This window comes from Hypanus sabinus, chromosome 7 (assembly GCF_030144855.1).
Source record: "Hypanus sabinus isolate sHypSab1 chromosome 7, sHypSab1.hap1, whole genome shotgun sequence".
In the NCBI taxonomy this organism is placed as follows: Eukaryota; Metazoa; Chordata; class Chondrichthyes; order Myliobatiformes; family Dasyatidae; genus Hypanus; species Hypanus sabinus.
In genome coordinates, this window is record NC_082712.1 from 129,875,205 (window position 1) to 129,892,410 (window position 17,206).

At 38.5% G+C, this 17,206-nt stretch overlaps 1 protein-coding gene across 1 annotated transcript; it reads left to right on the forward strand.

Moving 5' to 3' along the window:
• The first annotated feature begins 4,050 nt into the window (after positions 1 to 4,050).
• On the forward strand, positions 4,051 to 13,095 carry LOC132396402 (galanin peptides-like). Its single transcript, XM_059973938.1, has 5 exons — positions 4,051 to 4,183; positions 4,281 to 4,361; positions 5,451 to 5,508; positions 9,322 to 9,408; positions 12,879 to 13,095. Exons 1-5 carry the CDS (start codon positions 4,178 to 4,180, stop codon positions 12,935 to 12,937), a joined length of 291 nt encoding a protein of 96 aa, XP_059829921.1. The 5' UTR covers positions 4,051 to 4,177; the 3' UTR covers positions 12,938 to 13,095.
• The last annotated feature ends 4,111 nt before the right edge of the window (positions 13,096 to 17,206 follow it).

A 17,206-nucleotide genomic window follows, 5' to 3' on the forward strand; every position in this document is an offset into this window, starting at 1 on the left:
AGTTTGTGGCCTAAGGTAGAAGGAGATGAGTTATTAACTTCAAACTTTCTGCATAATCACTCAAAGAGTTGAACTGCATGTGCATGTAACGAGAGCTGTATGACTCATCTCCTTCTACCTTAGGCCACGAACTTATCAATCACCCCTGCTGTGGACCACTTTCACAAAGAAGGGATCCATATGCTCCACAACTGCTGGACTAAGTATGGACATGTAGGAGGGGACTATGTTGAAAAATAAATGTACTAGGTTTTCTAAAATTGACTCTTTCTACCTTAGGCCACAAACTTATCAATCACCCCTTGTATATCATCCTAGGGTTTTTAAATGGAGGCATTGAATACAAAAGCAAGGCCTCTAATTCTGGTTACTGTACTCATGAATCTGAAACCTATAGAAAAGGTGCAAAAAGAATTATGAGAATGATTTCAGAATTTAATTTGCCAGAATAGCCTAGAAAATTGGGGTGGAGTAGGGTTAAAGGATTTTTTTTTAAATTATAAAAATTTCCTTGTTTCAGATAAGGTAAATAGAGGCAAACAGTTGTCATTGGCATGGCTTCAAGGACCAGACCTCACAGGTTTCATGTAATTGTCATTATCCAAGGACGATGCAAGGAACCAATTGGTTCATGCAAAGAGAATGTTTATGATCTAAAAAACACTACTGAAAACATGATATATGCAAATTCTAAGTAACACCCACAAATTGCTGGAGGAACTCAGCAGGTCAGGCAGCAAAAATGGAAAGGGTCTCGGCCCAAAACATCAACTGTTTACTCTTTTCCACAGATGCTGCCTGACCTGCTGTGTTCCTCCAGCAGTTTGGGTGTGTTGCTTTGGATTTCCAGTATCTGCAGACTTTCTAGTGTTTATGCAAATTCTAATGTGATTTTATAAAGAGAACGAGAATAGTTATATATAAAAATTAGCAAGATGATAGGGAGAAGTGAGAAGTAGACTGTTCTAAAAGCAGTTAGCAGAGTAGGTTGTAACAATTACAGATTTCTAGAGACGCATCAGGGATTGGCACCAGATTCTCAACCATTCAGTTTAAATTATGACATGAAAAACATGCCATAAAACATGTATCAAGGTAACAAATTTAGATGGGAAAGTAAAGGATGCCAACAAGTTAGTAAGTAAAAAGGTGACAGATGAAAAAAGATGGTAAAAATACAGGGTTATTTGGTAAAGAGAATATGTCAGTGTTTATTTAATGGTGTGAAACTATTTCTGAAGAATTTTGTGTGTGATGGTTCATTAAATGCAAAATAAACAAGCAATTGGGAAGACAGATGATAGACAAATGGCAGAACAAAGGCAAGTAAGTCTTTCTCAGAATACATGATGAAATCGTGTGAGTTTTGTATGGACAAAAATGGACATACTTGCTTAAATTTCTGTATGAAGCTGAATTCACTAGCAACAAACGATCTGCTGGAGGAACTCAGTGGGTCGAGCAGCATCAGTGAGAAAAAAGGAATTATTGACATTTCAGATGAAAACCCTATGTCAGAACCGAGGTATAATGGCCAATATAAAGAGAGGAAAAGGAGTGGTAAAAAAAGTGAGTCCAAAGTGGTTGGTAGACTGAGGCAGGTTGTGCCAGGTAGAGGAAGGAGTTGGCATTATAGTAACAAACGAATCATAGAGACAGACAAACAGAGGGAAAAATTTGAGAGGCAGATGGAGCAAGATGAATGGACAGGAGTGTGAACTTTCTCAAGGGAGCTAACCAGAAATACAAAGGGCTACCATGTTGGATAAGTAAGCTAGTGACGATGGGAACCATTAGAGGAGAGGTGAAAGGCAGTTGGAACCAGAACTGGAAAGGTTGAGGGGATGGAGGTGAGAAACCTGGGGATGAACCGTGTGTATGCAGTGGGTGGTAGAACCAAGTAGGAGTGCGGAATGAAGATGGGTAATTGAAAGCTGGGGAAGAGGTATGAGGGAAAGGGGACAAAATAGGAGGATTCAAAGTTCAAAGTAAATTTTTATTATCAAAGTACAAATATGTCACCATATACAACCCTAAGATTCGTTTTCCTGTGGGCATACTCAACAAATCTACAGAATAGTGACTATAACAGGATCAATGGCAAATCAACCTGGGTGCAGAAGACAACAAGCTGTGGAAATGCAAATATAAATAAATAGCAATAAATAACAAGAACATGAGATAACAAGGTAAAAAGTCCTAAAAGTAAGATTATTGGTTGTAGAACATCTCAATGGATGGGTAAGTGAATGTAGTTATCCTCTTTGGTTCAAGAGCCTGAGGGCTGAGTGGTAGTAACTATTATTGAACCTGGTGGTGAGAAACCTGAGGCTCTTGTGCCTTTGCCTGGTGGCAGCAGTAAGAAAAGAGCAGGACCTGAGTGGTGGCGATCTCTGATGATGGATGCTACTTTCCTACAGCAGCATTTCATGTAGATGTGCTCAACGGTTGGGAGGGCTTTACCCATGACGTACTGGGCTGAATCTACTACCCTTTGTAGGATTTTCCATTCACCGGCATCAGTGTTTCCATGCCAGGCCATGATGCAGCCTTCAATACACTCTCCACTACACACCTATACAAGTTTGTCAATGTCTGAGCTGTCATGGCTACTCTCCACAGACTCCTAAGGAAGTAGAGGCGCCTCCATGCTTTCTTCACAAATGCACTTATAGTATGTGCTGGGTCCAGGCAGGTCCTCTGAAATACATAGTAACACTCAGGAATTTAAAGTTGCTAACCTTCTCCACCTGGGATCCTCCAATGAGACCTAGTTCAATGACGTCTAGTTTCTCTCTCCTGAAATCTGCAATCAGTTCCTTGGGCTTGCTGGAAATGACTGAAAGATTATTGTTATGTCACCACTCAGACAAATTTTCATTCTCCCTCCTATATGTTGATTCATTGCCACATTTGATTCAGCCCACAATAGTAGTGTCATCAGCAAACTTGAATATGGTACTGGAGCTGTGCTCAGCCACGCAGTCATAAGTGAAAAACAAGTAGAGCAGGAGGCTAAGCACACAGCTTTGTGGTGCACCTGCACTGATGGAGATTGTGGAGATGTTGTTGCCAATCCAAACTGACTGGGGTCTGACTGAGGAAAAATCCAGGCTCCAATTACACAAGGAGACATTGAGGCCAGGGGTTTGGAAATTATTGATTAGTTTTGAGGGGATGATGATGTTAAATGCTGAGCTATAGTCCCTGAAGAGCATCCTGATGTATGCATCTTTGCTGTCCAGATGTTTCAGGATTGAGTGAAGAGCCAACGAGCTGGCATCTGCTATGGATCTATTCGTCCAGTAGGCAAGCTGGAGCAAACCCAAGTTGCCTGTCAGGCAGGAGCTGATATGTTCCAACACTGGCCTCTCAAAACACTTCATCTCTGTAGATGTAAGTGTAACTGGGATCCCTCCAAATTTTTTGCATCTCTTGCATTTTAGTAAAAGGAAGGGTAATATAAAAGGGGCAAACAATCCACCAGAGGGGACGGTTACCTAATATTGGAAAATTCAATCGTTATGCCTTTGGGCTGTGGACTACCTAAGCGGAATATGAAAAAGGAAAGGACTGGTAACAATGACCTGGATCTTCCAAGAATTTAGCTGGAGGAATTTTTGTTCACCTGACGTCTTTCTGTCAAACAGATATTATTAAGTTCATAATGTGTAATTTTGGACTCGATACGTTGTTTTTAAAGTGCCTGCCATCAAGTGAAAATATTCTGAATTCAAAAAACCGTATGTGGATCAGCACACTGTAACCCATTTAATCTAGCGGATAGCGTTTCCTCTTTGAAAATGATTTGCAACAAAAATCCATCTGGTTTTAAATTGTTCTTTTTGCATGAAGTCGACAGGGGATTACTGATTTATTAGTCCGGGGGTGGGAAGTAAAGATATATTTTGATACCTAATCCTGACATAGGTATGTGTTCGCAATTTATTAACTTATAATTTAAAATACAACTCGTGACGCGGACGAGGGCTTGATGATGCTTTTTGCTTCCCGTATAAAGTACGCCGTTAACTCCAATCTTTCTGAGAACTTCGGTGTTTAGGGAGTTACTATTCCAATCGAAAGCCAACGGTGTTAGTTTGGTAACTCTCGGGGTTCAATCACTGAAAGGATTCAAATCACTGAGTTCGGAAGGAAACAAACATACGACGACCAAATGAAGGTAAGATCACAACAGTCAAAAAATAATCATTTTCAGTTTAGTTCTCTCGAATCTTTGCTGAGGAATCTTGATCTTTTAATCCACTCTCCGCTTTCAGATGCCGAGCTCCGCCAGCTTTCTGTGCGCATCCCTCGTTCTGTGCGTCGCCGTCTCTCATTCGCTTGGGCTTGTTCTCTCTGTGAGTTCTTTACATTTCTAGTTCCTACTTTCAGTGCTCCCCAATTTCAGTGCATTTCGCCAGGTATGGAGAGGAATAAATAGTTGGTGTTTCAACCAAGACCCTTCTTAAGGACTACCCCCCCCCCCCCCCCCCCCAACCTCTCACACCACCAATTTTAACTGTTGGTGGAATAAAGGTAAAACCTATGCAATAGCCACCCAAATAGGTGAAATTGCCAGCGGGCCAGTAACCTGGAACAGAGGTCCAGGTAGGTGTGAACCACATTCAAACATTAAAAGATGGCTTGCTGGCAATGTGGTTGTTTCTGGTAAAATACTGGAACAGGCATGAACAAGGATGCTCAAAGCACATCTCAGCATCTGGGGAAGCATTCTTGCTCCTTCTACCATAATGTAGTAGTAAAAGTTAATCATAAGATATTTGCTTCTGTTTTCAAATCCTTCTCTTATTGTATTCATTTGGCAAGAAAAGTCAAGAATCTTCTTTATTTTCATTTAAATGACAGCAACAACATCAAACCATTATGTCTATTTATTTCTAATCATCTGATCAAAAGAATGGACGCAAATCGGGATTGTCTGAAATAACTGCGTAAATCAGCATGAAATTCTGAAGACACTCAGGTCAAGCAGATTCTGTGGAAAGAGAAAAGAGCTAACATTTTTGAGAAAAACAATTACATCATTTGCTTTAGATGCGATATTTATCCTGCAAATATCAGAAACATTTAAATTACAAAGCTTGTTAGTGATTTCTGGAGCGAAGAACTTTGCACTAATGGGTTTTCCTTACTGTCTTTTCTGGAGGCAGTGAATTAGCTCTGTTGGTTCTCAGCAATTGGCCTAATTATCTGCAGGCAAGGTTAGATGTTGAGCTGAAAATGCTGGCTGATCCCAAGAATTCAGCCTTGTATTCTTCCTTTGCAGCAAGTTTGATTCTGTATTGGACTTTGCCTTCAGTTTTTAAAGCATTATTAGCTTTCTTGTTTTCCACAGCTGATGCTTAATTTTGTAAATAGCAGTATATTTGGTATTATTTAGGTGCACTAAAAACCACTGTGAAGATAATATCTAAATATTTCTTCAGGAGGCAAAAGAAAGAAGGAATTGGACATTAAACAGTGTAGGATACCTACTAGGAGCACGTGAGTATGCTATGCAAATAGTACAAACACTCATCAATTACTACTTAATTGAGAAATGTCTCCCTGAGGACACCATGTGTATAAATGTCTGTCTCCTGCAGACTTCATCATGATCATCATGACTCCAGTATTTCTACTATTTTTAAATGTTTCTTAATTGTACCTATGATTTTTTTAAATGTTCTATTGCTGAGCAGCAGTGAATCATCTGATTGGCCTATCAAAGTTCTCTTATCAGCATTTCTGATCTGGCTATTGCTCACGATTGCACTTAATATATTAAAAAAATGTCAGTTGTTGTACTCTCTCCCGAGTAGTAATGTACTCGGTCAATGAAATATCTTGGTAATTTTGCCTTCAGCTAATTCTTGCAAACTACAGTTCTACCTATCTGAGTTTCTGGAGAAGCCAACTAAGGCAGGTCGATGACAGCAGTTTACTTCAAGTAATCTGCATGGATATTAGCAAGTCTTCTGACATGGTCACACATTAACAAGCTGGTCAGAAAGGGAGTCAAGGAAGTAGCTTGTTGGGTTGAAGCAAATGGTAACGGATACTGATGAGTGTTTTGTGCTGGGAAAGCTGCTGCCAATCAGGTTTCATAAACCTCAGTCCTCAGCTGTTTATAACTTATGCTATATTATATGGGAATCAACCTTTTTCAAGTATGTATCCAAGTACATTCATAAGTGTTGAAGTTTAGTAATTCTTCCACTCTTTCAGGCAAAGAGTTCTAATACCTTATTCACTTGGGTGGATGTAGTTTCCTTCTGCACCATATTTACTGTGAACCTGTTTCCAAAACAAGAATGTCTGTCCTTGGGCATAGAGACCAAAACTTCAAATGAAGTTTGTTTCCTTATTTTTGTGCCAATCGCCTTATAGTGAAAATAAAGACTCCACTTGGCTTCTTGATAGTTTGGTGTCCCTCCATACTTACTTTCTAAACCAGCACACCAATATCTACCATTTCCCATTATTTAAGAAATACTCTATCTATTCTTCCTACAAAACCAAAATCTCACATTTCTCTTGTTTTCTCCTTGCACCTTACATTCACACCTACCTTGAAACCCCTCAACTAAATAAATAAGAATCTCAGACCAATTCACTTTGAAACATTCGGCCAGCCTGAAACTGTCTTCAACTGAAACCTACCACCAAACACATCTTTACCTCTCCACCCACTCCGTTTTCCACAAAGGTTGCTCCCTCTGTGATTCCCTTGTATATTTGTCCCTCTCCAGCAATCTCCCTCCTGGCACTGACCTCTGCAAGCATAAAAAGTGCTACAACTCCCCATTCATATCCTCCCTCACCTCTATTCGGGACCTTTCCAGGTGAGGCAACATTTCACCTGCAAATCTGTTGTGGTCATTTGCTGTGTTAGTGCTCCTCATGCCCCCTCCTCTATATTGATGAGACCTAATGCAGATTGTGGGACCGCTTTGCTGAGCACCTTCACTCCATTCGCAAAAGGCAGGATTTCTTGGTGGCCAACCATTTTAATTCCAAATTCTTTTCTTATTTCAACATGTTGGCCCATGGGCTCCCCTGCTGCTGTGATGAAGCCACTTGCAGGTTGGAGTAACATCTCATATTCCATCTGGGTAGCCTCCAACCTCCTGGCATGAACATTGTTGTCTCTAATTTCTGATATTTACCCCCTCCCCCTTCCCCTTTTCTTCAATTTCCCACTCTGTGCTCCTTTTCTCTTCTCCTTACCTATTTCCTCCCCTCACACCCCCCCCCCAGTCCACTCTCCTCTCCTGTCAGATTCCTTCTACTCAAACTCTTTACCTTTTCCACCAATCATCTTCTAGCTTCTGACTTCAGTCCTCCACCCCCACCCCACCACATAACTGGCGTCACATTTCACTCCTCCCCCAACCTTATTCTAACTTCTTTACACTTCCTGGTGAAAGGTCTCAGCTCAAAATGTCAACTATTTATTAATTTCCATAGATGCTGTCTGACCTTGCTGAGTTCCTTCAACATTTTGTTTGTGCCGCTCTGGCATCTGCAAAATCTCGTATTTATGATCTGCCAAACTGAAACCTACTTATTTGTTCATACGCTGTTTTCTGTCCTTCATCCCTGACATTGTGAACCCTAATGTAGCAACCTATTGTGCTACCTCTTGCAGAAATAGAAAACCCGGAAGAGTTCAGCCAGACAAGCAGCATCATGAGCTTGCTGTTACATGCCACTTTAATTCTCAATCCCAGTCCTATTCCAACTCAACATCAACTTCTTGTGTCAAGGCACTTTGCAACCCTCTGGAATGAATACTGATTGTTCCAACTTCTAAGAGTTGGATGAGACTGCTTCCTCATCTATTCCCATTATCATCTTTCTACCACTTTCTTGCCTTATTTCGTTCAGTCTTGCTAATGGTTAGTCATCATGTTCCTCATAATTTGATCTGCCTTAACCTTCTCTAGGTTTTTATCTTGTACCTCGCTCTTGCCACCCTCACCTTCACCCTCAACTCTGTTCTGGAAACTGTAAACCTTCCGCTTTCACCTATGGATGGGTTGCTGATGCTATGCATTGACTGATTTCCCCTTCTACAGATGCTGCTTATCTGGCTGAATTCTTCCAGCATTTTGGCTTTTGCTTCAGGTTCCAGCATCTGCAATTTTATTTGTTTTCCATTTTGTTGTACCTTGTCAGTTAATCTGGAGCTATTCTATCCACAAGTTCACCTTAACCATGTTAATTACATCTCAAAATCTTAACCAGATTTGCCAAACATTACTTTCTCTTTTATGAAACCAATTTTTCCTTATCCTAATCATATTTGTAAATGACTTTTTTAGCATTCTACTTAATCTGCAAATCTGACTCCAGGTTAGATATAAAAACAGGAAATGCTAGACACACTTAGTTGGTCAAGCAAAATCTGTGGAAAGAGAAGCTGTTTAATCTACTTAAAATAGATCTGTGTTGCGAACAATTATTTTTTGGTCTGATCTGAACATCAAAAAAGAAATAATGCTCACATCGGTCCAAAAGCACTACACAAAGTTTTAGAAACCTGGAAGCTTTCACAAACTATCGAAACTAGAGTTTGGGAAAGAGCAGGGTGCTGGCAGAGGATTAAGGGGTTGTGTGTGGCCAGGGGATTGGAGTCAAGTTTTATGGAAATGGGTGTTACAGTTTCAAGAGGAGACTGGATGGGGTTGAGAAGAGTCAGGGAGAGATCTATGAGATTATGGGGATTTTGGTATGAAGGGGCTGGGTGATTACTAATATAAGTAGGAAAATAACTGCTTACTTTGAGGAAGATTGGTGATTTAGTTAGACTTGCTATTAACTACAGTTAGCAGGCAGATCTGGGACCTTGAACCAACATTTGAAGAGAGCTCAGCTACAGATTAAGTCTGTTTCAACAAATGAAAGGCTGTGCTATATAATGAGTGATTTCACAGATATGTTTGATGGCCTCCATACATTTCCCTTCTTCTGGACTGAATATCTGGAAGTACACTTTGCACGTACCAAATATTCAATCACATTTTGGATTAAATTCACTTCCACATACATAAAATCCTGAGCATTACTTAAAAATACACAAGTATTTTTAGGTAACACCTTCAATGAAAGAAAGTGGGAAGCTGTACGGTAAAATGTCTTCATGAGTAATTATCTGGTTTAATGTGGCTTGCTTACATTTTAGAAAATAAGCACCATAATTTCAGAAAATTCAATAGCTATGAAAATTTAGACTTTATTGATATTTTGTAGTTGTAGGGGGACAATTTGAAGAATATATTTTCTGTTTCACATGATAAATTTTTTTGCTTACAGAGGCCATGCTTAATTATCCACACTTAAATAAAAAGCTCAACCCTATTGGCAAACGTGACCTGCAATTCGAAGACAACGTTAAACCTGGTACGAAATTAGATTTCTTAATTGATCTTACTGATCTTAACATGTTCATATTCCATTATACCTGGTGGAGGTAATGGAATAAATGGTAGCAGGTAAGTTGTCTGAAATACAAGCAATGTTTTCAATATTTCAGCAATTCCTAACATTTTTATTAAACTGAGGTTAATCTATTACAATATTTGTTTTTGAATCATGACCCTTAGCAAACAAATATTTTTTTTTAATCAGTGGAAAGGACTGCATTTAAAGTGTTAAAGTGCCAAACACATAATTGATGATTGCCTATTAAATTGATAATCAACAATGATATGCCGATGTTGTTGTTTTAAAGCTGGATATATTGGGGTTATCTACATTGCAGCTGACTAATTGTTCTAATTTAGGACCATTTGTTCTGATAAAATATGCTTCATATCTGGAATACAGTTTTACAATCTCAGCTCCATATTTAATGATAACCTTGGAATCGGTACACCTTATGTTTAAAAGATTGGGTCCTGAGTAAAGGGAATTGTCCTTTTATGGGGGAATGAATAAAATTGACCTGTGCTCACTCACTGAGAAGCATGAGGTACTTTCTGTGATAAATTCTGGGAGAGATTAACAGAGTAAATTCTGAGCAGCTGTTTCTTTATTAGTTGTTGGAACAGGGGTCAAAATTTTCCTTGATTCTCTACAAAGATAGTCAATCCTTTGAGTTTTCTGACAAGAGTTTTGAATACTCTGTGGTTGAATGTATTCAAGGTGAGATTGGTAGCCTTCCAGAAGATAAGAAATATCAAAAGATTATGGGGATTGTAGACAAAAGTGGATGAGTATCAGGGACGCGCCCTTACTCAGGGCACTCATGTCTTTAATTATTTTATGTTCTATTTCTCATTTTGCTGAAAAATTATGAAAGAATATTTATAGACTAAACAAATCCTCACAAACGTTTTCCAGGTAGCTTACTACAAACTGTCACTGATGAAACTGCTGCTCATCTAGCCATTGAATTTCTTATGTACTTGCACCTAAAAGGAAAAATATTTTATATTGTAAGTATAGTTAATTTAGAAATATATAAAAGAAAGGTAGGGGAAACAATATGTCATGATTTCATTGACTGAAGAAACTATTTGGTGAATTGTCACCACCTTATTCAGAGATAGTGCCACAAGAGATCAAACCAGTTGACCCTTTGGGTGATATACAATTACTGTATAGAATAAAAAGAAATTCCTAGTTAACTCTTAGATACTTACTAGATTTGTTATTTTCACCTGGCAAATTATTTAATTTTATTTAATCCGATAAAAGAGCAATTCAGCAAAAGTGAACGTCAACATGTTGCAGAAAATATCTGAATCAAAAGATGGTGAACGTGATTTACAATTCCAGGAACTGTTCAAGCAAGTTAAGTTATTAGGTAATGAATTAGAGATCAGTTAAAATGAAGATTTACTTCACCATTGGTGAATACAGAGTTTGAATGGATAAGTTCTGGGGAGAAATTGCAGATAAACATGTGGATCTTAAGTAGAACTAACTGTAATTGATAACTGCAAATCTCATTGATTGTAGGTGTATAAGCAAGTGAGCCAGGTCTCAGATCAGAAGCTTATCATGATTATTTATGTCAAAAGACAGAGGTTCATATTTCTTTCTTATTTTGTGAATTAATGCAAACTGCTAGAAGCTAAATAGCACATATTATTTAAAAGCATTCTCGTCTCAAAAAATGGAAGGGCCCAATGTATGATTGCTAAAGCATTTTTAACTATACTCAGTAGCCACTTTATTAATTATGATAGTGGTGTGGTGTCTGCTGCTGTAGCTATTCACTTTAAAGTTCAACATGTTGTGCATTCAGAAATGCTCTTCTGCACACCACTGTTGGAATGCATGGTTATTTGAGTTACTGTCACCTTCCTATCAACTTAAACCAGTCTGGCCATTCTCCTGTGATCTCTCATGAATGAGTTTTGTCCACGGAACTGCTGCTCTCTGGATGTTTTCTTTACTAGAGATTGTTATGCATGAAAATCCCAGCAGATTAGCAGTTCCTAAAATACTCAAACTACCCTGTCTGGCACCAACATCATACCACGGTAAAAGTGGTAAAAGTCATTTAGATCACATTTCTTCATCATCCTGATGTTTCATCTGAGCAACAACTGAACCTCTTGACGATGTCTGCATGCTTATACATATTTAGTTGCTGCCATGTGATTGGCTGATTAGCTAGCATACGATTCCATATCAAGCAGGTGACCCAGTGTTCCTAATAAAGTGGCCACTGATTGTATGTTGAGCCAGAGGTGCTGAATGGATGATCCATCTTGCTTCCCTCCTGATTTTTCCATCTGAGAAGCACTATTCAGCCAATTCAGCTCATGTCACTGATGTCAAGAAATTACCAAACAGCAACACTAGATATATAGAAGGTCACAATATCATACAGATTCTGAGCGCTAGTTCTGAAGACATTTTCCAGAACAGGCCACATGGATAATGAAACTATTCCACTACTGCTATAATACTATCATCTGATGAAAAATGTGGGAAATTGTCCAAGTATGTTCTATTCCAAAAGGAAAAACTGAAACCAATTAATTACCCAATCACCTCTCAATTCCACTGAAAACTGGAAAATGTACTATCAAGCATTATTACCTGTCTGCCAAAGGATGACAATTTGTTTTGCTGAGACCAATCAGCTCCAAAATTGAAAAAAAGTACTTGTTTGTGTTTTTTTTTTGTTGAAAACCTGGAGGACTGATTTAGGATATCAACTGAGTTAAAACAAGAGGCTGAATTTGAGTCAGTGGCAAGAGAAAAATATTGGCCTGGTCTGTTGTTATTGGATTCTTCTGCACAATTGATTAGTTACATTCAAACCAGCTGCATTAGTTAAAGATGAACAGTTTAATAAAAAGCAAACACGAGGAAATCTGCAGATTCTGGAAATTCAAACAACAACACACACAAAATGCTGGTGGAACACAGCAGGCCAGGCAGCATCTATAAGGAGAAGCACTGTCGACGTCTCGGGCCGAGACCCAAAACGTCGACAATGCTTCTCCTTATAGATGCAGCCTGGCCTGCTGTGTTCCACCAGCATTTTGTGTCAGTTTAATAAAAATATCAGTTCAACAGAGGAGAGAATAATTTGTTTATTTCAGTCAGAAGAAAGTAATATCTGATTTGGATGATGCTTTTTTAATATTGCAACATGTGAAGGGAACATTACTCTGAAAAATTAAATTACCACAAATCCTGTAATTGAACTTGTAATTACACTGGACACTAGAATTTTAAAATGTTCGATTGTTCTATGATGAACAAGTCAGATGAGTTTAAAAAAGCAGGAAAATTGGTGTAAAGAACTGAAGTCAATGTATGTCGCTTGGGAGTAACTGCAATGAACACAGCTTCCAAACATTAGTTCATTGTGTGAGCTTGACCTATGAACATATTATTTATTTCAGAAATGGGTGTACTTGACGAATTGCTGTCACTGTCTTCACCTGAACTCGGCCAGTCATAATCCATTAGGGCCGACTTTCTCGAAAGTGACAGCGTGGGATTATCAACTGCAACTTGAATAAATCCAATGGTATTCATGACAATTTAAGATAAACTATAATTAGATGTTTGGAAATATTAATTTGTATTACTTTTGTTGCTTTGATCTCAATACCAATACTTTTTTGTGCAATTGTTTGTTTCCTCACTGGGGAAATCTGTAGACAAATAAAATTAGCAACTGCAACTTCTGAATAGCTTGGGATTTTTTTTTCCACATGACACAAATCTTGCTGTGCTACAACAGTACTGAAGTAACAGTAACCAATGACATTGATTCAAGAATGCATTCCAGCCCTAAGAAAAATTAGCAACTCACAAACAAGAGAAAATCTGCAGATGCTGGAAATCCAAGCAACACACACAAAATGCTGGAGGAACTCAGCAGGTTGGGCAGCATCTATGGAAAAAAAGGTACACTCAGCACTTCGGGGCATAGATGTTGCCTAGCCTGCTCAGTTCCTCCAGCAATTTTGAGTGTGTTGCAAGAATTAGCAACTAGCCATTTTTTCATATTTCTCTTCCTAATACCCTACTAAACTAAATAATACTAATGCATACTTTACATTACAGTAGGTATATAATTTTTAACAGAAGTTACAGAGCGATAAACATCAAAGTGATTAGAATAGTATTAAAATTGTAGCAATCAAATCACATTGATTCTGTCAGTTTGTTCAGGAATAACATAGAATATATAATATATTATACACTATATATATAAAATGCAAGCTTCATAATCTGAATGGCAATATATCTCTGCTAGAAACACAAAAAACGTAAAGTGGGCAGCTGTCCTGTGGGCTAAAATGCCTTGTTAATGAGAGAGCCTGGGGAGAATGACTAGGCTGGGCACATATTACAACACTGGTATGCAAAAAAGCATCTCTGAACGTGCAACACGTCGAACATTGAAGTTGATGGGCTACAGCAGCAGAAGACTACACTGGGTTCACCTCCTGTACCTAACGAAGTGGCCACTGAATGTTAAGAATAAGTTAAATATTAGTCTAAGTTCAAAGTACATTTATTATTAAAGTATGTCTACTATATACAACCTTGAGATTCATCTTCTTATGGAATTTGTATGTTTGTAATTTCTTTATCAATATATCATTTGTATTCTGTCCATATTATTAATAATAATAAAAAGATTTAGAAAGAAAGAAGGAGATTCATCTTCTTGCAGGCAGCCACAAATCTTAAACTAAAACGCCCAGATATTTCCAGCTCTTTGATCTTAATAGGCTATGTGATATACCAGGAAGGCTTACGGGCTTCTAATAATGCCTCCTGAAATTAAAGTTGTCATTAATGGTAGATATTGGTGTCCTGACTTAATATCCACAAAGAAAATTCCATCCCAAATTATTATGCTCAGAGAATTTAGACGGAAAAATCACAAAATGGGGGAACATGTCTTCACTGACAAAGCTGGACCATCAGTAATCCATGTTTTTGAACTGATCCAAGGTATAAAGCCTTAGTTTCATAAGCAATCTTATCTTATTTTGAGTGGAATGTGAGTAAGTTTTGTAGATTGGAAATAGCTAGTTTTAGGTTGCAATTTAGTAGGAGTCAACATTTTAAGATTGCTAACATTTGTAATAAAATAAGAACAAGTACACCAGGAAATTTAACCAATTTAACTTAACTCAATTTAACTTCTGGAATTGAAACCTGTCAAATGGTGAATGGCCTTGATTAAGTGAGTGTGGAGAGGATGTATCCTATGGTGGGAGTGTCTAAGACCAGAGGTCACAGCCTCAGAATAGAGAACAGAGAAGAGGGGGAATTTCTTTAGCTAGAAATTCGTTGCCACCGGCAGTTGTGTGAGGCCAAGTCTTATATTTAAGGTAGAGGTTGAGAGATTCTTGATTGGTCAGGGCATGAAGGGATATGGGGTAAAGGCAGGAAATTGGGACCGAGAGGAAAATTGGATCAGCCATGATGAAATGGTGGAGTAGACTAGATGGGCCAAATGGCCTAATTCTGCTCCCATATATTATGGTTTTAATAAATCAAGATAAATAAATGTGTATGTAAGGCTGCTGTCATAAATGCTATTAAATCATATCATAATCAGTTTATTTAGAGCCATCATATGACAGATTCTGCAGTTAGCCAGACAACCTTGTTGATTTAACAGTAACTGGTATGTTAGAAGCTGGTGAATCAACCTAAGCACATATCTTCTATTCAGTAGTATGGGAAACAAGTGGAAAGTTATGCAACGTGCTAATTCAAGAAATATGAAAAGAGTCACAGACTCTCAAAAAGAGGCAATGAATCATATCTATTTTCTGCCATTGATATTTTCATTGTGTCAATCAGTACAATAAATGGGAGGCAAATGAACAATCAATAGTTACTTCAGCTGATTGTTTAGCTAATTACTTGTTACAAAACAGTTTATAATTCTGGGGCATTGGAACTGGAGCACTGAAGCCATGGTCAGGCACTTGAAAGCCTTCTTGGGGTGCTTTGTGTGGCACAACACTTCATTTTAAAAATAGGAAAGCAAAGCCCTCATTTTGATAGAATAAAAACAAAGCAATACAATTTGATACTAAATATTATTAATGCAGATACATTGTATATTTTGGATATTATGGCATAGTTTTAGTGGAGCTTCACAAAGTATTTGTGTTTATATCTTTCTGACTTTGCTTCCAGATATTACTCTCTCCCCTTCTATATAACACTTTTTGAATTGCTGTTCTTTGAAGCCCCACCAACTAAGTTTTCAAAGTTTTCTCCCATCACTGATTCCCTCTTCCATTCAGTTTATTCCTCTTCCATTCTCTCATTTTCCATCTTTCTGTTTCATCTATACCAAATCTGCATATTTGCACTCACCGCCTCTTCCTTGATACTGTACTCTTCTGTGTCCCATGATTTCTTCTCCCAATACTCCTCAATCTGATGAATTCTAATTCATTCTTTATCTGCCTATGCTTTCTCTTTATTTTACCCGTTTATAAGCTATCTATCTATCATTTATGAAATAAAATCTGAAATGCAGGCAAGTGACACAATTGATTAGTTGCATCACAGTACCTCCCGTTGGGGTTCGAGCCTGACCCCAGGTGCCATGTGTGAATTTTATGTGTGTCTCCCTGTGGCTCCGGGTGCAACATTCTTCTCCCACAACTCAATGACATGCATGGCCACTGCACGTTGACCCTACTGTGTAGCGTGACTGGAGAAAGTCAGTGGTCAAAGGTTGAGTTGGTTTCTGATCGAGGACTCTTCACAGAATAATTCCCTTATAAGACCCAGCTGATGTTGCCTTCGATATAATTTCGGTTCAGGATGGCTCAAGCATTTGGAATGTGCGGCTGGAGGATCGGCAGGACAGTGGCGGCAGCTAGTCGGGTACGGGAAAACCAAGGAACGGGTAAAATGAATGCAAGCAGCATCCAGCGAACAACAATGTTACTAAAAATGAAATTATTTCAATTACTTCGACTAGGAACAGTCGACGAGGAGCTTTGAACATTTTTATCTTTGGTGGTTCATGCTGCAGCGGCACGCCAAGATGTCAATTAAACCGTCGCTTCTGGAGAGTGGGAACACAGTGGAAGCTTTAAAATCGCACCCAATGCAGGTCCTTATGAACACGCTGATTCCTTCTCCAGTTTCGTTTGAATGAGAATGTGGGGTGTATCTAGCCATTGAAAATAACTGAACTTTTTGTCTGAGCCCAGAATTACCAGGCAAAATGATCAGACACACAATATAGAAATGCAGAAAATGAGCATAAATTCAGACAAATTAATTTATCGCATTATGTATATTCATCATGAATTCTTGATTCATGTCCACGCCAAAATTGAGTACATTACGACTTTGTCATAATTTCCATAAGACAAATAGGAGCAGAATTAGGTCATTTGGCCCAGGAGTCTAATCTGTCATTTCATCATGGCTGATCTATTTCCCTTTCAACCCCAATCTCCTGCCTTCTTCCTGTAACTTTTCATGCCCTGGCTTATCAAGAATCTAAATTCCACAGTTTCACCACCCTCTGGCTAAAGAAATTCTTCATCTCAATGGCAGAATATAGATTTAATGGTAAGGATCTTGGCAGTGTGGAGGATCCGAGGGATCTTAGGGTCCGAGTCCATAGGATGCTCAAAGCTGCTGCGTAGGTTGACTCTGTGGTTAAGAAAGCATATGGTGCATTGGCCTTCATCAATCATGGGATTGAGTTTAAGAGCAGAGAGGT